General features: G+C 45.8%; 1 protein-coding gene across 4 annotated transcripts in view; it reads left to right on the top strand.

Moving 5' to 3' along the window:
- Positions 1-1,003: 1,003 nt before the first annotated feature.
- Positions 1,004-15,285, top strand: part of PDP1 (pyruvate dehydrogenase phosphatase catalytic subunit 1) — a 31,492-nt gene continuing 17,210 nt past the window's right edge. Inside the window, exon 1 of one of the 4 annotated variants that reach the window (XM_073631966.1) lies at positions 1,004-1,343. In XM_073631966.1, the coding sequence (XP_073488067.1) occupies positions 1,286-1,343 (58 nt within the window). In that variant the 5' untranslated portion in view covers positions 1,004-1,285. The remainder of the gene's footprint in view (positions 1,344-15,285) is intronic. The other 3 variants (XM_073631968.1, XM_073631967.1, XM_073631969.1) reach the window with 3 other exon arrangements.

The following is a 15,285-nucleotide window of genomic DNA, read 5'->3' on the forward strand; positions in this document are numbered from 1 at the left end:
GATTGAAGTGCTAACACCAGCCATTTTCTGACAAATTGGCCGCAAAAAAAAATTCATGGTCACCCAGACCCCCTCCCCAGGCCTTGGCACAATTTTCATCCACAATGCCGGTGTCTTGTCGAATACAGTCCCCTATCCAGAAGTGTCCGCCCTGTACTGCGCAGGCGCAGTACGGAGGACAAACGAGATGCCGAAAGTCTCCGAAGTTCAACAGCTGATCGTCAGCTGTACACGGCGCCTGCGCATTTATTCTTACTCTATGTCCAGGATCATTCCCTACTATCCAAGTGGACATAGAGTTAGAATAAATAGTTGCCGAGCGCAGCGAGGCCGTGCCCGAAGCGTGGCGAGCGAAGCGAGCCCGCGAGGGGCCCTCTTACACTGCCATCGCTAACAGGTGCCCGAGCGCCGTGTACAGCTGATGGTCAGCTGATCAACTTCGGACATTTTCGGCATCTCCTGCTGCTCAGTACGGGGCGGACACTATCTGATAGGACACTATATGTCAGAACACCGGTCCCTGGTGCCAAAAAGGTTGGGGACCTCTGGTTTAACCAATCTTGTATTTTTGTACAATTCTCCTTTAAGGGGGCGTGACAAGGGGTGTGTCCTATGCCTGCCTACTTTTGCTGGTAGGTGTCCCTCATTCGCATCTCAAAAAGTTGATGGGTATACACACACTCATAGAACATACATCATTTTTTGGCTTAGAAAGTATCCAGTGACCACCCTGCCTTTATGTAGTGATTGGGGGGGATATCAGAGACAGAGATCCCCCCTCCCCTCAGGATCATTTGTATTCTGCTGCAGTGAGTCGGCTCTGCACACATTGTCAGTCTGCCCCGCCCCCTCCCGTCCATCATCCGCCTATCCCCATTATCTCCGCACTTGGCAACCTCACTTCAAAGAGCCGCCTGGAGAGGGGCGGAGGGATCGTCGCACCGCTAGCCACTCAGAACAGAGTGGGGCGTGTCCCGGCTGACAGGCGGGATCTGCCATTGGCGGGGAGGAGGGTGTGGCGAACGGGCCGCGTTCCCATTCCACAACGTAGAAGCCTGGTGAAGGACAATCGCTGGCTGTGACGTCACGGAGCTTTACGCCGCTGAGCGGAAGGAAGGGAGTGCGGCGGCCGCGGCGGCTGTACCGAGCAGTGAGGCGGTGGCCGGGCTCCGGTGAGGGACCGCAGGTAGTGAGTGTCTGTGCGTCTCTCTGCTGCTGCTGCTATCTCTTGTGTGTCTCCCATGTCGGACTGTCCCTCTGTCTCTCCTGCGCTGCTCTGTCCTGGATGTTGGCAGCTTGTTGTGACGGGAGAATGTGTGTGTGCCCCGGGCCCAGGCGGATCGGTATGTATCCCCCCCCCCCCCCCCCCTCATCCTCCAGTCACAGGTCTCAGGGGACGGGGGTGGGTTGTGCTCCGGGCTGGCAGGGTCACCTTATCACAATACTACCTATACAGGGAACGTAGAGAAAACTCGGCAGATTTAAATGAAGCTGGATAATGTCCTTCTTATAGGTTAAGGTCCGTTTATGTCCCCCCTGAAGCCTGACTGAAAAGCTCCCAGGGGTGGTATCATCCTGGCCTGTTGCTAAGGCGTTGCTAAGATGCTCCCAGCCACTACTGGTCACTCCCACCAACACAGGAGTGCGCTGTCCAATCCCTGCACTGTGTGCTCCACTATCTCCTCCATTGCAGCATCACTGAGCTCACTGCAACAGGGGAGAGAGAGAGAGAGAGCACATGTGAGGGGTTAGGAATTGGCTCAGCGTGTCTCAACAACGCCCTAGCAACGAGGCGGGATGATGCCACCTCCTGGGAGTTTTTCAGCCAGGCTGCCAGAGGTAGGTAAATGGGCTACACCTCAAACAAGGGCATTATTGAACCTTCCTCAGAGCTTCACAGTTTGCTTTTATCTACAGTAGGCAGTTTTGTGGAAAAAGTGAACTATCCCTTTAACACTGAACTCTGGAGGAAATTCTGAACTGCAAGGGTTAAATGCTGTGTTTTTTTTGTCTGCAGTATCTTATGCACTATGACAGCAACACAGGGAAGGGTGGGCGGGCTTTAACCTCAGCTACGGCGCAGGGAGGGCATCTATTGGTGGCGTCCCATGAGCATTGCATCCTTCGGACCCAGCTGATCACATATCGGGTTAAAGAGCTAATCACAGCGGCTCTTTACCATGTGACCAGCTGTGTCCAATCGCAGTGTAAACAGGATTTGCCGGCTATCGGCAGTCTACTCCCCACGCTGAGCGCACAAGAGGAGAGCCGGTAAGCGGCAACCCACACTGATAATCAGAGCACTGCTCATCTACGTCCTGATCAGAGCACATCAGGGAAGGAGACAAATGACTTCATTACATTTTTTAATAGGATATATATAAAAAATGTTCATACTGCAGTTTTAAAGCACCTTTTCAGGTGCTTTGAAATCATTGCCCATTCATTCCAATGGGCAGGGTGTTTTTGGGAGCACTAAATACAGCGCTCCCAACCCGCCCCAAAGATGCTGCTTGCAGGACTTTTCATAACATCCCACAAGCACACCGCCCCAGTGAAAAGTCACACTGGAATGAATGAGAGGTGGTTTTCAGGCGCTTAGCAGAGGCTATTTCCAGCACTAAACTCCTGAAAACTGCCCCAGTGTGAAGGAAGTCTAACTTACACAAACACTAAAAAAAAAAAAGTCCACCTCTTTCAGACCATAAATAAGCCCAGGATGACAGCGGCATGTGGCAATTGTGCAAAAATAATTCTAGTATAGAGGGTTATAAATATCCCTCCAGTCCAAAGAAAAACCTCTTAAGAATGAATAGATTGTGCACCTATGGAGGCCAAGGTCTACAAACTGTCACTGTTCATGGGGTAAAAAGTGTACATCCCCCAATGTCCGTCTGCTGCCTAGTTGGATCCAGTAGTGATGAGGATTACTGGCCACAATTGCACAGATAGTGCTGGCAATGCCCTGATGGTGTTTGGATGACCCAAGATAGGAAAAAAACTTTTCCAATGGTCTAGAGGCGGTATGTCAGACAGAATGGTTGTATACACACAATGTAGAGCAGTGTTTCTCAACTCCAGTCCTCAAGCTGCCCTGACAGGTCATGTTTTCAAAACTGTTCAAGTTTCAAAACGGATCAAATCATCTGTGCAAAATAATGGGAAGCCTGAAAACATGACCTGTTGGAGCATCTTGAGGACTGGAGTTGGGAAACACTGGTTTAGCGCCACTAAAACACTCGGTGGCGTAATCTACTCCTGTGTGGCCTCCCTCACATTGTGGCATATGGCTGCAAAAAGCAAACTGATAGTCCCGATCCCCTAGGGACCATTTGTAATCCAAAGGTTGTATGTAAAGTATTGCATAGCTCCCAAGTTTTTGGGGTGTAAGATATACTGGTACTTATCAGATCCAGAAATGTGGCCAATACCTTGAGTGATCACTATTCCATTGCAGGGTGCATACAAAGCACTGACCAGTGGGTGCCATCACATGGTCAATAGGGACACGAGGATGAGACTATGGCAAGGCCTGACCAGGTTCACCGGTCACCGCCGGCTGCATCCGAGGCTCACATCAAGTGCAGTACAAACAGTGGATAGAAAAAGTCTACACACCCCTGTTAAAATGTCAGCTTGCTGTGATGTAAAAAAAATGAGACAAAGATAAATCATTTCAGAACTTTTTCCACCTTTAATGTGACCTATAAACTGTACAACTTAGTTGAATAACAAACTGAAATTTTTTAGATGGAGAGAAGTAAAAAAAAAATAATATGGTTGCGTAAGTGGACCCCCCCCCGAAACGAATACTTTTGTTGAAGCACCTTTTGATTTTCTTACAGCACTCAGTCTTTTAGGGTATGAGTCTATCTGCATGGCGCATCTTGAATTGGCAATATTTGCCCACTCTTCTTTGCAGAAACACTCAATCTGTCAGATTGGGAGGGCATCTCCTGTGCACAGTCCTCTTCAGATCACCCCACAGATTTTCAATGGGATTCAGGTCTGGGCTCTGGCTGGACCATTCCAAAACTTCAATCTTCTTCTGGTGAAGCCATTCCTTTGTTGATTTGGATGTATGCTTTGGGTCGTTTTCATGCTGAAAGATGAAGTTCCTCTTCATGTTCAGTTTTCTAGCAGAAGCCTGAAGGTTTTGTGCCAATATTGACTGGTATTTGGAACGGTTCACACACACACACTGCAAAGCCTGGAACAAACTAAAGACTGCAAACACAATCTGCCCTCCAAATAATTTTTTTTTTTTTTTTTTTTTATTATTAACAAATTTATGCTTGAGCATGTCACCCCCCAAGCTTCATCTTTATTCAGGGGAGTCTGGAATTGCAGATGCAGCCAGAGAAAACAAGTTATTGACCAAAGAAAATTCAGCCAGGATGATGATTGTGTCTGCAGGTTCCTGGAGGTAGTTGTCACATGATCAGTCTGGGGTGACTGTCAGCTTTATGGGGGTCTTAACGTATATCTAAATCCAAGATCAAAGATGTAATGTATTGCAGTTTACCAATCACTAGATGAGGTGGTTGCATTAGTTTTTTTCTTTTTACAGACCAAAAACGTTCTCTGCAAATACAGAAAAATACCCGATGATTTGCCAGAAATGCAGCGTCCCTGCAACTTCCAATGAATTGAATGGAAATCTTCAACAATCTGCCTTTTAATATGTATCTTCTATGCTCTCCCCCATGTAATGGAGATGAAGAGTAGGTGTTTTCAGTCAAAATCTGGGTGACATCCCTGCTTCTCCATATATGCAGTGAGTGAGCGTAGCTTTGGTGGTATTTGATCACCTCTGCAGTTTTTATTTTTTGCGCTATAAACAAAAACATTTTAAATGTTTTGAAAAAAAAAACTATTTTACTTTTTGCTATAATAAATATCCCCCAAATTTAAAAAAAAAAAAAAAAAAATGTCTTCATCAGTTTAGGCCAATATGTATTCTTCTACATATTTTTGGTAAAAAAATAGCAATAAGCGTATGTTGATTGGTTTGCGCAAAAGTTATAGCGTCTACAAATTATGGGAAAGATTTATGGCGTTTTCATTTATTCTTATTTTTTTTACTTGTAATGGCGGTGATCTGTGATTTTTAGCGGTATTGCGATGCACAGATTTTAGACTTTTGACACATTTTTGGGACCATTGACATTTATAGAGCGATCAGTGCTATAAATATGCACTGATTACTGTATAAATGTCACTGGCTGGGAAGGGATTAACACTAGGGGGCGATCAAGGGGTTAACTGTGTTCCCTCACTGTTCCAACTGTGTGGGGATGGGGCTAACTAGGTGAGATGACAAAAGTAGGGACACACAATCTGTCTTCTCTCCTCTGACAGCACAGGGATTTGTGTGTTTACACACACAAATCCCCGTGTTGGCTCTCGTGCACGCGATCGTGCCTGCTGGCCACGCGCATTGGGTCCCCTGCTGTGCAGCAGGTGCGTGCCTCTGGCGGCGCTTGCGCGCCCTCTGGTGGCTCTCCTGGGCAAAGAGATATATCATTTTGCCCAGGAGAGCCATTCTGCCGCAGTATATCTGCGTGAGCCAGTCAGGAACTGGTTAATGTGTTTTGTCGCATTCTTTACAGAAATAATGCAGCATGTTCTACTTGTGTTGACTGCACTGAAATGAACTGCGGGTCATTGGAATCCATGTTAAACACTGTCAATTAGTTTTTGATGCAGAATAAAAACTCACTGGACTGCATCTGGTGTTAAAGGGACCCTTAAAGGGACCCCGTGTCTATGAAAAAAAAGGAAGATTACTGGTACCCGTTCAGTGGGTATCAACTCCAATTTTCACTCTTGTAGAGATGTGAATGCTGCTGTTATGTGACACCTATTACTATTATTGTACAGGATTTTTATAGCACCAACAGTTTCCACAGCACTTTACAGAATGAAGTGAGACAGTACAGTTACAATACTATGCAAAGCAAGGGCTCTGGTTGTGAGAGCTTACGATCTCTATATGGGAGGAGCAAGTGAAACAAAAAGGTAATGGCGATAAGGGATGAGTTGATGAAATAAGTAAACATTCAGTTGTTAGGCAGGCCATAGACGGTGTGAATTTCTTTACTGCAACTCTTGTTGCAGGAAAGAGATTTGCATGATTCCCCCATTAACACAGGCAGTGATGACAGGGGAATCAGCAAATGTCTTTTCCTGTCAGGGAAGCCACCCCCCCACCAGGAAATGACAGTCATGTGGGTGGAGCCCCCACACAGCCATGCTCTTTTCAAAAAGTGACAGCTAGTACAGGGAACTTCCCCCTGTCTTGCTGTCACAGGGGGAGAGGGGACCAGCGAGTGGCTGCAGCAGTGGGAACATGTTACATGTTCCACCCTAAAAACTGCTACATGTTCCCATAGGTGAACTTATTCTTTAAGGAGAAGTAGAGACAGTTGTTTGTTTTTTGGACATAATTCTCCTGTGGGTCACAGGAGTGCACTCCGTTGTTTACCCAGATAAAGTCTGCTGTGGGCTGACCTCACTCAGCCGGTCCAGGCTCTGCAGGGGTCCTGACAGTAATGTCGGGATTTGACCACATTCCTGACTGGTAGCTGGCTCAGCCTGTCGGCAGGCCACAGGGATCCAAATACAGATCGCTTTTTAGAGACGTGGCAGTTTATTTGCATCTAGACTTAGCCTTGCAGAAATATTTCTTGCAACATCTAGGCCAGTTCTGATACTGTGGGCATTGCCTTTCTAGCATGATAGCATTCCGAAGCTGGCACAATGTGGCCTAGATTCGCACATTCCCAGGATGTCAGTGCTTATCTAATGCCTGAGCAGCCAATCCAGGACAACAAAGAACATTCTGAAATGCAGAAATGAGATAATCTCCAGGGTACATAAATGGCTGTGTATTGCAAGCACTTCAGTTCAGTACATTGGATCTGCATCTCCTCCCCTCTTTGCTCTTACAATGTGCCCCCTACGCTCCTGCTGCTCTTATATCTTCTATTACATCATTACATCCTCCAATATAAGAAGTTTCCCTGTTCTGTAAAAAAAAACTGCACGATTCTACCTGTATGAGCTCCGCTCCCACTGCTCAGCTGATGCTCGCTGCTCTGTTTCTCCTCCTCAGCTGACGTCAGTGGGAGGGCACGGCCCCGCCCACTGAAGCTATGAGACAGAACAGAGGAGAGGAATCGGCTGAGTGCCCGGAGTGGAGCTCATACAGGTAGAATCGTGCAGTGTGGTTTTTTTTTTATTTATTTATTTATTTATTTTTTTTTTTATTTTTTTTTTTTGATGTAATGATGATTACATCATGGATGATGTAATAGAAGTAGGTTTAACTCTGTCACAGCAATTCCACTCTGTGTGGTACTAGAACGGGGTGTGGGTAAAGTGCCTTGTTTGTTCATTTCCCACACTGCAGGTGACTGCGCTGCCCTTGTGAGGCTGCCCTTGCGATCTGCATGCAGGTGCCCATTAATTGTTAAGGACACCCCAAACACAGATTGCGACATATAGCGTTTGTGGGCACCAAATCGAATGCTACTGCAGTACTATGTAGTTTTTTGTTTTTTTTAAAAAGAGACATGCATATGAACCGACCCTCAGTCGTCTTCTTCTATCAAGCAGGCACACATTAGCTTTGCTCTACACTCCATTTCAGTTACACAGTTCCTATCGCCTTGCTCAGACAACTACCAACTAAGCATGGGTTTAAGCGTGTTCGCAACTCCACATGCCTGAGCTCGCCAGGAGGCTGACACTGTGCAGCGCTAATCACAGGCAGTGAGACCTTTTCTGATCTGTGGCTGCACAGTTCGGGAAATGTCTCACTACCTGTGATTAGCGCTGCACAGTGTCAGCTTCCTGGCGGGCGCGGGCAAGTGGAGTTGTGAACACGCCTGAGCCCATTCTTACTACCAACTAAGAAGAAGTGCCTGGGGTATAACGTGCCAATAGAGTGCCTTTTTAGTATTGTAAGAAAAGTATATTAAGTCTCGTGACTGGAGCACACAGACCTCTGCTAATTGTCTGTGCTGAATTGATTCAGTGGTCCTCGTTTTTCTGAATGTCTTCTACAAGTTGGTGTTCTGCTCAGGAGACCATGGAATGGAATTGGGACTAAACACACGTGCACTGGGAGAGCTGGAGCACCCAACACTTCATAGCCTTAGGCTGGTCATACACGGTTCCTGCTGAACCAGCCGAGATTCCTCTGTCGAAACACAATTGCACAGCAGGGGAGATCGCGGTACTAATGTCAGAGAGTTAGTACAGCGGCTCAGACCTGAGATGTCAGGTTTTTTTTCGTTTAGCTCACTGGTTTGAACGGAAAAAAAAACTTGTAGTGTGTACCAAACTTAAATGTCCCAATATATAGTGTTACTACTTATCTTAAGTGATACCCCAACATTCATACACACATTAAAAGAATGCATCTGCCCATATGCGATTCTTTCAAGCTTAGTTTTGCTTTGCAAAGCCAGGGTATTGTCTGTCATTGATAACAGTGGAGGAGGCTTAAGGATCTCTTATATCTGGTGACTTGTATTTAATCTGAAGTAGAATTGTGATGACTGCATGTACCACAGGCAATGTGTTTATGGTCTTCGTTAAAGTTGATTGTAAAACTTTGATTTTTTTTTTTTTTTAAGAATGTTATACTTGCCTCCTCTGTGCAAGGGTTTTGCACAGAGTGGCCCTGATACTCCTCTTCTGGTGTCCCCTGGCGGCGCTCCTGGCTCCTCCTCCACATCGAGTGACCCCACAGAGAGCCGCTTTCCATGGGGGCACTTGTGCGGGAGCGCTTCCGAGTCCTGCTGCTGCGTCCATTGACAAAGACAGCAGGACTCAGCCCCCCCCCCCCCCCCCCCCCCCCCCCGGCTCCCATGTCACTGAATTTGATTTACCACAGCGGGAGCCAATGGTTCCTGCTGCTATCAATCTATCCTACGAGGACCCGAGACAGGGGCTGGACCTGCTGGGCTCGTTCTCGTCACTGGAAAGACTGGTTCAGGTAAGTAAAAGGGGGGCTCTGAGGGGCAGCTGCACCACAGGAGGTTTTTCACCTTAATGCATTAAAGCAGCGTTCCACCCATTTAAAAGTCAGAAGCTACAAAAAGTGTAGCTGCTGACTTTTAATAAACAGACGTTCACCTGTCCCACGGTCCAGCGATGTGGTCGCCCGAAGCCTCGCTCCTCTCCCCCTCCTCCAATGCGGTGCCAACATTGCAAGTGTGGGCGCCCCGCTCCGGCTTCACATGCGTGACCTGTGCTGTGCGTTATGAATGGCCGGGCAATCTTCTGGGACCTGTGACGTGTCCCAGAAGTTTGGATGGAGGAGGGGAGAAGAACTTCCTTCCGGGGCCAGAAGAGGAAGTCGGAGCTGGGTACCCGTGAAAACTAGGTGCCCCCCCCCATAAAAAGTGTCATGACAAATTTTGGTCACGAGTACTTAAAGAGGAAGTTCCATTTCTGGGTGGAACTCCGCCTTAAGGTGAAAAACCTCAAGACTTTACAACTCCTTTTAAGTCATCGTAGTAATATTTACATCCAGTTAATTCCAATCATTCATGACCTAGCAGTTTGGATGTTATCTGGCCCATCATTCTTGTTACTGAGCTCTACTCCATCAATAGCAATTCCATAGTTATAAGGAGGCTGGACTCTTGTGAACATAATTGAAGAAGGTACTTGTAGATGTGCACTCTAGTGAAGTCTAATGGCATAGAAAAGCATTCATGAGATGGTTTTTAGTATGTTTGTGGTTTAGTTCTTTAGTTTTGTTTAGTTTTGTCTTGTTTGCAGTAAGGTATACCTTTTTTGCCTGTCTGCTTGTCATACAGGGAAGGTATTCCCTACCATGCCCATTACAGGCTTTTTGTTGTCTCATGTGCAGAAAGCCTATTGTAACATTTTAGGCATAAAGAAGTTTTTCACGGCCCTCATTTAGTTTAGGCCTCGTTCACACCGCGGTGCAGAGAGGTCAGTTTTTCTGCAAGGGTACAAAAAACAATTGTTCTCTATGTGCCCTGTTTACATCACAACACTGGTATCACGCACAGGAAGTGAAATCTGCAAGGTTTTCCCACCAGATTTCATGCACGTATGGTGTGAACGAGCCTTAAAATTAGAGGTCGACCGATTATGGGTCTTTGGCTGATGCCGATATTTGGAAATCGTGGCGGCCGATATGATGCTGATTACCCCCCCCCCCCATATGTTAGACTAGGGATAGGCAACCTTTCGAGTACAGTGTGCCGAAAAATGTTTTCAAAGAAATTGAGCGTGCCATGTCAACTTCATACTCTTACAAAAAGGATTTTTTATAAAGTAAATGCTGTAAACTACTTTTAGTAGTGAGAAATTACCATTCTGCGCTCTCACACCTCAAATCGGCCCCAATTCATGCAACTCCACACCTCAGATCACTGTTACCCCTCTCTGCTCATCTGCTCCACCAGGGGCAGGGGTTCAGTAGTAGGTGACGCAAAGGTTCAGGAATAATTTCAACAAAGTTCCGAGAAGCTCAACAGTAATTCCACAAACTTGCCGGTCACTGTCAGAAGTTTTTTTATCTTAATGCATAGGCTGCATTAAGGTGAAAAAATACGAGGGTTTACGACCCCTTTTAATTTAAAGTGTTTTTTCCAAAAAAATTGCATTTGAAAGACCACTGCGCAAAATACCGTGTGACATAAAATATTGCAACAACCGCCATTTTATTCTTTAGGTTCTTTGCTAAAAAAACGTATATAATGTTTGGGGGGTTCTAAGTGATTTTCTAGCAGAAAATACTGTATTTTTGCTTGCAAGCAACACGTCAGAAAAGATTTTGTCTTTAAATGGTTAAACTGAGATCTTCTATACACTGGAGTTCATTTCTTTTGATAAGTAGAGACATAGGGGGTTATTTACGAAAGGCAAATCCACTTTTCACTGAAAGTGCACTTGGAAGTGCAGTCACTCTGAATCTAAGGGGTAGATGAGGGGAAGCTCTGCTGATTTTGTCATCCAATCATGTGCAAGCTAAAATGCTGTATTTTTTTTTATTTTCCTTGCATGTCCCCCTCAGATCTACAGCGACTGCACTTCCAAGTGCACTTGCAGTGCAAAGTGGATTGTCCTTTAGTAAATAACCCCCATTGCATCTCTTTGCTTCTTTTATCAGTGCTGTTCTCAGACTTGGCAGGCTGCCCAGATAGGAGAGACTCAAGTCGCTCCAACGGGGAGACTTCAGGTGACTTGCATTGACTTCTAATACAGAAGTCATTTGCAAGTCGCACTGTGCGTGGTCGTGCTGAGACGCCTCGCAAGTCGGATCACCCCTATGTGAACTGGCTAGAGCCTAATTAATCGGCCTAATTTGCAGCACAATCGTCCGATGCTGATTAATTAAAATTTCAAATATCGGCCGATATATTGATCGACCTCTACTTAAAATGTTCCTTGGAAATATAAAGCAGAACTCCAGACAAATTCCTAATAGGCGGGTGTGTAAACTGCAGGACCCTTCTATTTACATTTGTAATTCATACGTTTCTGTACGCCGGAGACTACAGCCAACACTGTACTTGTGAAGGCTTGTAGAGTAACTTAGATCCATTTTATGATGAAAAAATAGGGGTTTTAGCATCAATGTGGTTTATACTGCTTTAATAAACTCAAATGTGACACCAACAAAATGTCATCCTAGTCTTGCTGCCCTTACCTCAAGTTGGTTGGCTGCACGGATTGTAATATTCACAACCTCCAGACCTCTCCAGCAAGATTTAGTTACATAATCTAAAAATACATGTAGATGCTTATTCACAGGGCAGTCAGTTCATTCTTTTGTGTTGGGCTATGTAGGTCTTGCATGTGACAGAAGCTTCATGTATGTCTTGCGTTTCTTACAGATTTTTCTTCAGGCATTGGAACCTGATGCCAGAAATGCATAGTTTCTTCTTGTACTTTTACTATTTTTGTTTCTAGTAGATGCATGTCATTGTTTTGTGTTTGTGTAGATGGAACATAATGCTGCATCTTTTTTCTGTGCTTCATGCTAATGTTCATCTTACTGTATCCTGCTGGGTTTAGTTTTAGAATGCTCTTGTTTAGCAAAGTTCTGTCACCATTATTCTTATTGAATTCTTATAATGCAAATTCTCTCTAAAATAGTTTTATATTTATTGTTGTGGTACCATTTTTAAGCTGCCATGTACAAAGTTCCAGCACAGACCTGTCCCTTGGGCAGTTTTATGTCATTTGGGGGCTTTTCAAGTAGGGGTCAACCAATTATCGGTGCGGTCGATATTCACTTTTTTGAAGTATCGGTCACAAAACTCATGAACTCACTTCCCGAATTACTGTCACCTTAAGACTGCATTTACACCTGAGCGCATGTTTTTACCGCGATTATGTTCAGGTCACCAATGTAAAAGGCGGAAAAAGGCCTGTAATCTGCCCCAAAGAAGCTCATGTTCTTTTTCCCTTAATATCTTTCAGGACAGCACTTGAGAGAGTGACTTCTCCCCTTGCCAATAGGAAACACCTCTTCCACCAAATTTAAAAGGAGGCTCCTTCCCACACATTGCTAGTTTTTGTGTTTCCTCCGGAGGGAACACTTAGTGCAGTGGTTCTCAACTCCTGTCCTCAGGACCCACTAACAGGCCAGATTTTAGGTATTGCCTTGGGGAGATGCAGACTAGAATATTGCAATGATATCACCTGAGATTTATTTCAGTTATCTTGCAAACCTGGCCTGTTGGTGGGTCCTGAGGACAGGAGTTGAGAACCACTGACTTAGTGGGAGTCAGGGCTCTTGGGTGCTGTCCTGAAAGCCCAGGCTTCCTGCTCCACCAACATTTTTTTTGCATAGCTCAGGAGAGCTGTTCCTCCCATTCCACAGCTATTGTCAGGTTCTGCTGACTGGGCTCCCCCCCCCCTCTCCATTTGGGCTCAGGGTGAGTCAGGCAGCTGTGGGCATCACTCCTAGGCAGCGGCAAGGCACAGGCGGTCACCGTTTTTCGTTTTTTCCCGGTCCTCCGCCTGTTTCCTGTGACGCCGCCATCTTGGGGATGGCATGCTGTGCTCCATCCGTTGGAAGTGAGGTATCCGGAGGGGGTGGCGCCCACAGAGCAGGCATACGGCGTAATTTCCGCCGGAAATCGCAGGCGCAGTGGCGCTATTGGAGTCCGGAACCGGTGTCCAAGCCACACACAGCAACTCAGCGCTCCTCGATGGAATCTATGGCGGCAGCAAGTGGCACAGGCACCAGCAAGGGGCAGTTGTATACTGTCCTCCTTTTACTGTGGTCGGTCTGCCCCACCCCCCTTTAAGTCTCATTGTGCAACTGTGGTGAGCCTCCTTGTAAAAAGGACAGGTTGTCTCACTGGGATGTTTTTCTTTTCCTTTGCTTTGTCTCACGGCACACCAAGAGCTCTGATCTAGTGGCAAAATGGAAATGTCCTTCATGTAAGGCAAAACTACCTGAAGGATGGAAGAAGACTTTAGGGGTTATTTACAAACGGCAAATCCACTTTGCACTGCAAGTGCACTTGAAAGTGCAGTCGCTCTAAATCTAAGGGGTAGATCTGAAATGAGGGGAAGCTCTGCTGATTTTATCATCCAATCATGTGCAAGCTAAAATGCTGTTTTTTATTTTCCTTACATGTCCCCCTCGGATCGACAGCGACTTTACTTCCAAGTGCACTTGCAGTGCAAAGTGGATTTTCCTTTAGTAAATAACCCCCTTTATGTCAAACCTGTATTGATTCGCTAGTTAAAGAAGCTTCTTCTGCTTGCAGCGATTTGATTGCATCAGTTAAGAAAGAGAACTTGATGCTACTATTCAATCATTTCACTCTTCTCTAGCAAGCCCATCCCTGAGTCAGCTGACTACCTCACAGTCCTCTCAGGCTCACTGATGGTCCCGACGGTGGAGACTGAGGCATCTCTTACCCAAGAGGGACATTCCCCCTCCCAGTCTAGAGAAGAATCTGATGAGGAGGAAGGAAAAAATGTACCTTCAAAATATGTTATCTTTAGAACAGGTAGCTGGCCTCTTAAAAGCAACCTATACCACACTGGGTCTAGAGGAGGAAAGAAAGGAGTTATCCTTGCATGACAAAATGTATGCAGGGCTCAGCGAACCAAAAAATTGCATCTTTCCGGTACACTCAATTATTTCTGAGGCTATTAGGAAAGAGTGGGCAGAGCCAGAGAGAAAACCTTTCCTTCCTAAAGCCTTAAAAAGGCGTTTTCCTTTTGATGAGGACCCAACGGCGGTTTGGAATAAAAATCCCAAACTAGATGCCGCCTTTTCTCAAGTCTTGAGATCAACAGATTTGGCATTCGGGGATATGAGGGTATTAAGAGATCCCATGGGTAAAAGGATGGATCAGCTGCTTAAGAGGGCTTGGCAATCCGTCATGGGTAATCTCAAGCCTGCCATGGCGACTACGGTCATCTCCAGGTACATGGAATTTTGGTTGAGTCAGCTTAAGGCCCATATTTTGGCAAACTCACCAAAACAAGTAATTTTGGATTCTTTCTCGACCCTGTCAGCCACTGTGGCCTTTATTTCTGATGCCTCAGCGGAATCTGTTAAAATGACAGCAAGATCTGCAGCCTTAACTAACTCGGCCAGAAGGACTCTGTGGTTGAAAACTTGGCCGGGAACGCGGCATCCAAAAATAAGCTGTGTGGGATACCTTTCCTGAGGGATTTGCTTTTTGGGCCTGACTTGGATGCAGTTCTAAATAGGACAGATGATAAAAAGAAGTCAGCCTGTTAATCGTTTTTTTCGTTCTCAAAGGGCTCGAGCAAGGTGCCAAACCCCAGGAGAAAAGAAAAAATTGGTTGTCGTAGAAGGGAAAAGGAAAGGGAAATGTCCTTTTTCTATCCTCCTGTGTCCTCCAGCAAAACACAATGACTTATACCTATCAGTAGAGGGAAGGCTTCAAAGTTTCCTCCCCCTTTGGGCCAGCATGACAAAAAGTCAATAAATTTTGGACATGCTGTCCCATGGTTACAGAATAGTTTGTCCTCCAGAAAGATGCTTTGTGACAAGCCTTCCAAGGGATTTAACAAAGTCCCTGGATATGAAGAACCTTTTAAAGGATCTGATGCACCAGAGGGTTGTGATACTAGTATCTCCAGAGGAACAGGGTCAGGGATTTTATTCCCATATATTTCTGATTAGAAAACCATCTGGAAACTTCTGTTTTTAATTCTCAACCTGAAGCCATTAACCACTTCAGCCCCGGAAGAATTTACCCCCTTCCTGACCAGAGCACTTTTTGCGATTCGGCA

The sequence above is a fragment of the Aquarana catesbeiana genome, linkage group LG05, assembly GCF_042186555.1.
Source record: "Aquarana catesbeiana isolate 2022-GZ linkage group LG05, ASM4218655v1, whole genome shotgun sequence".
Taxonomy (NCBI): Eukaryota; Metazoa; Chordata; class Amphibia; order Anura; family Ranidae; genus Aquarana; species Aquarana catesbeiana.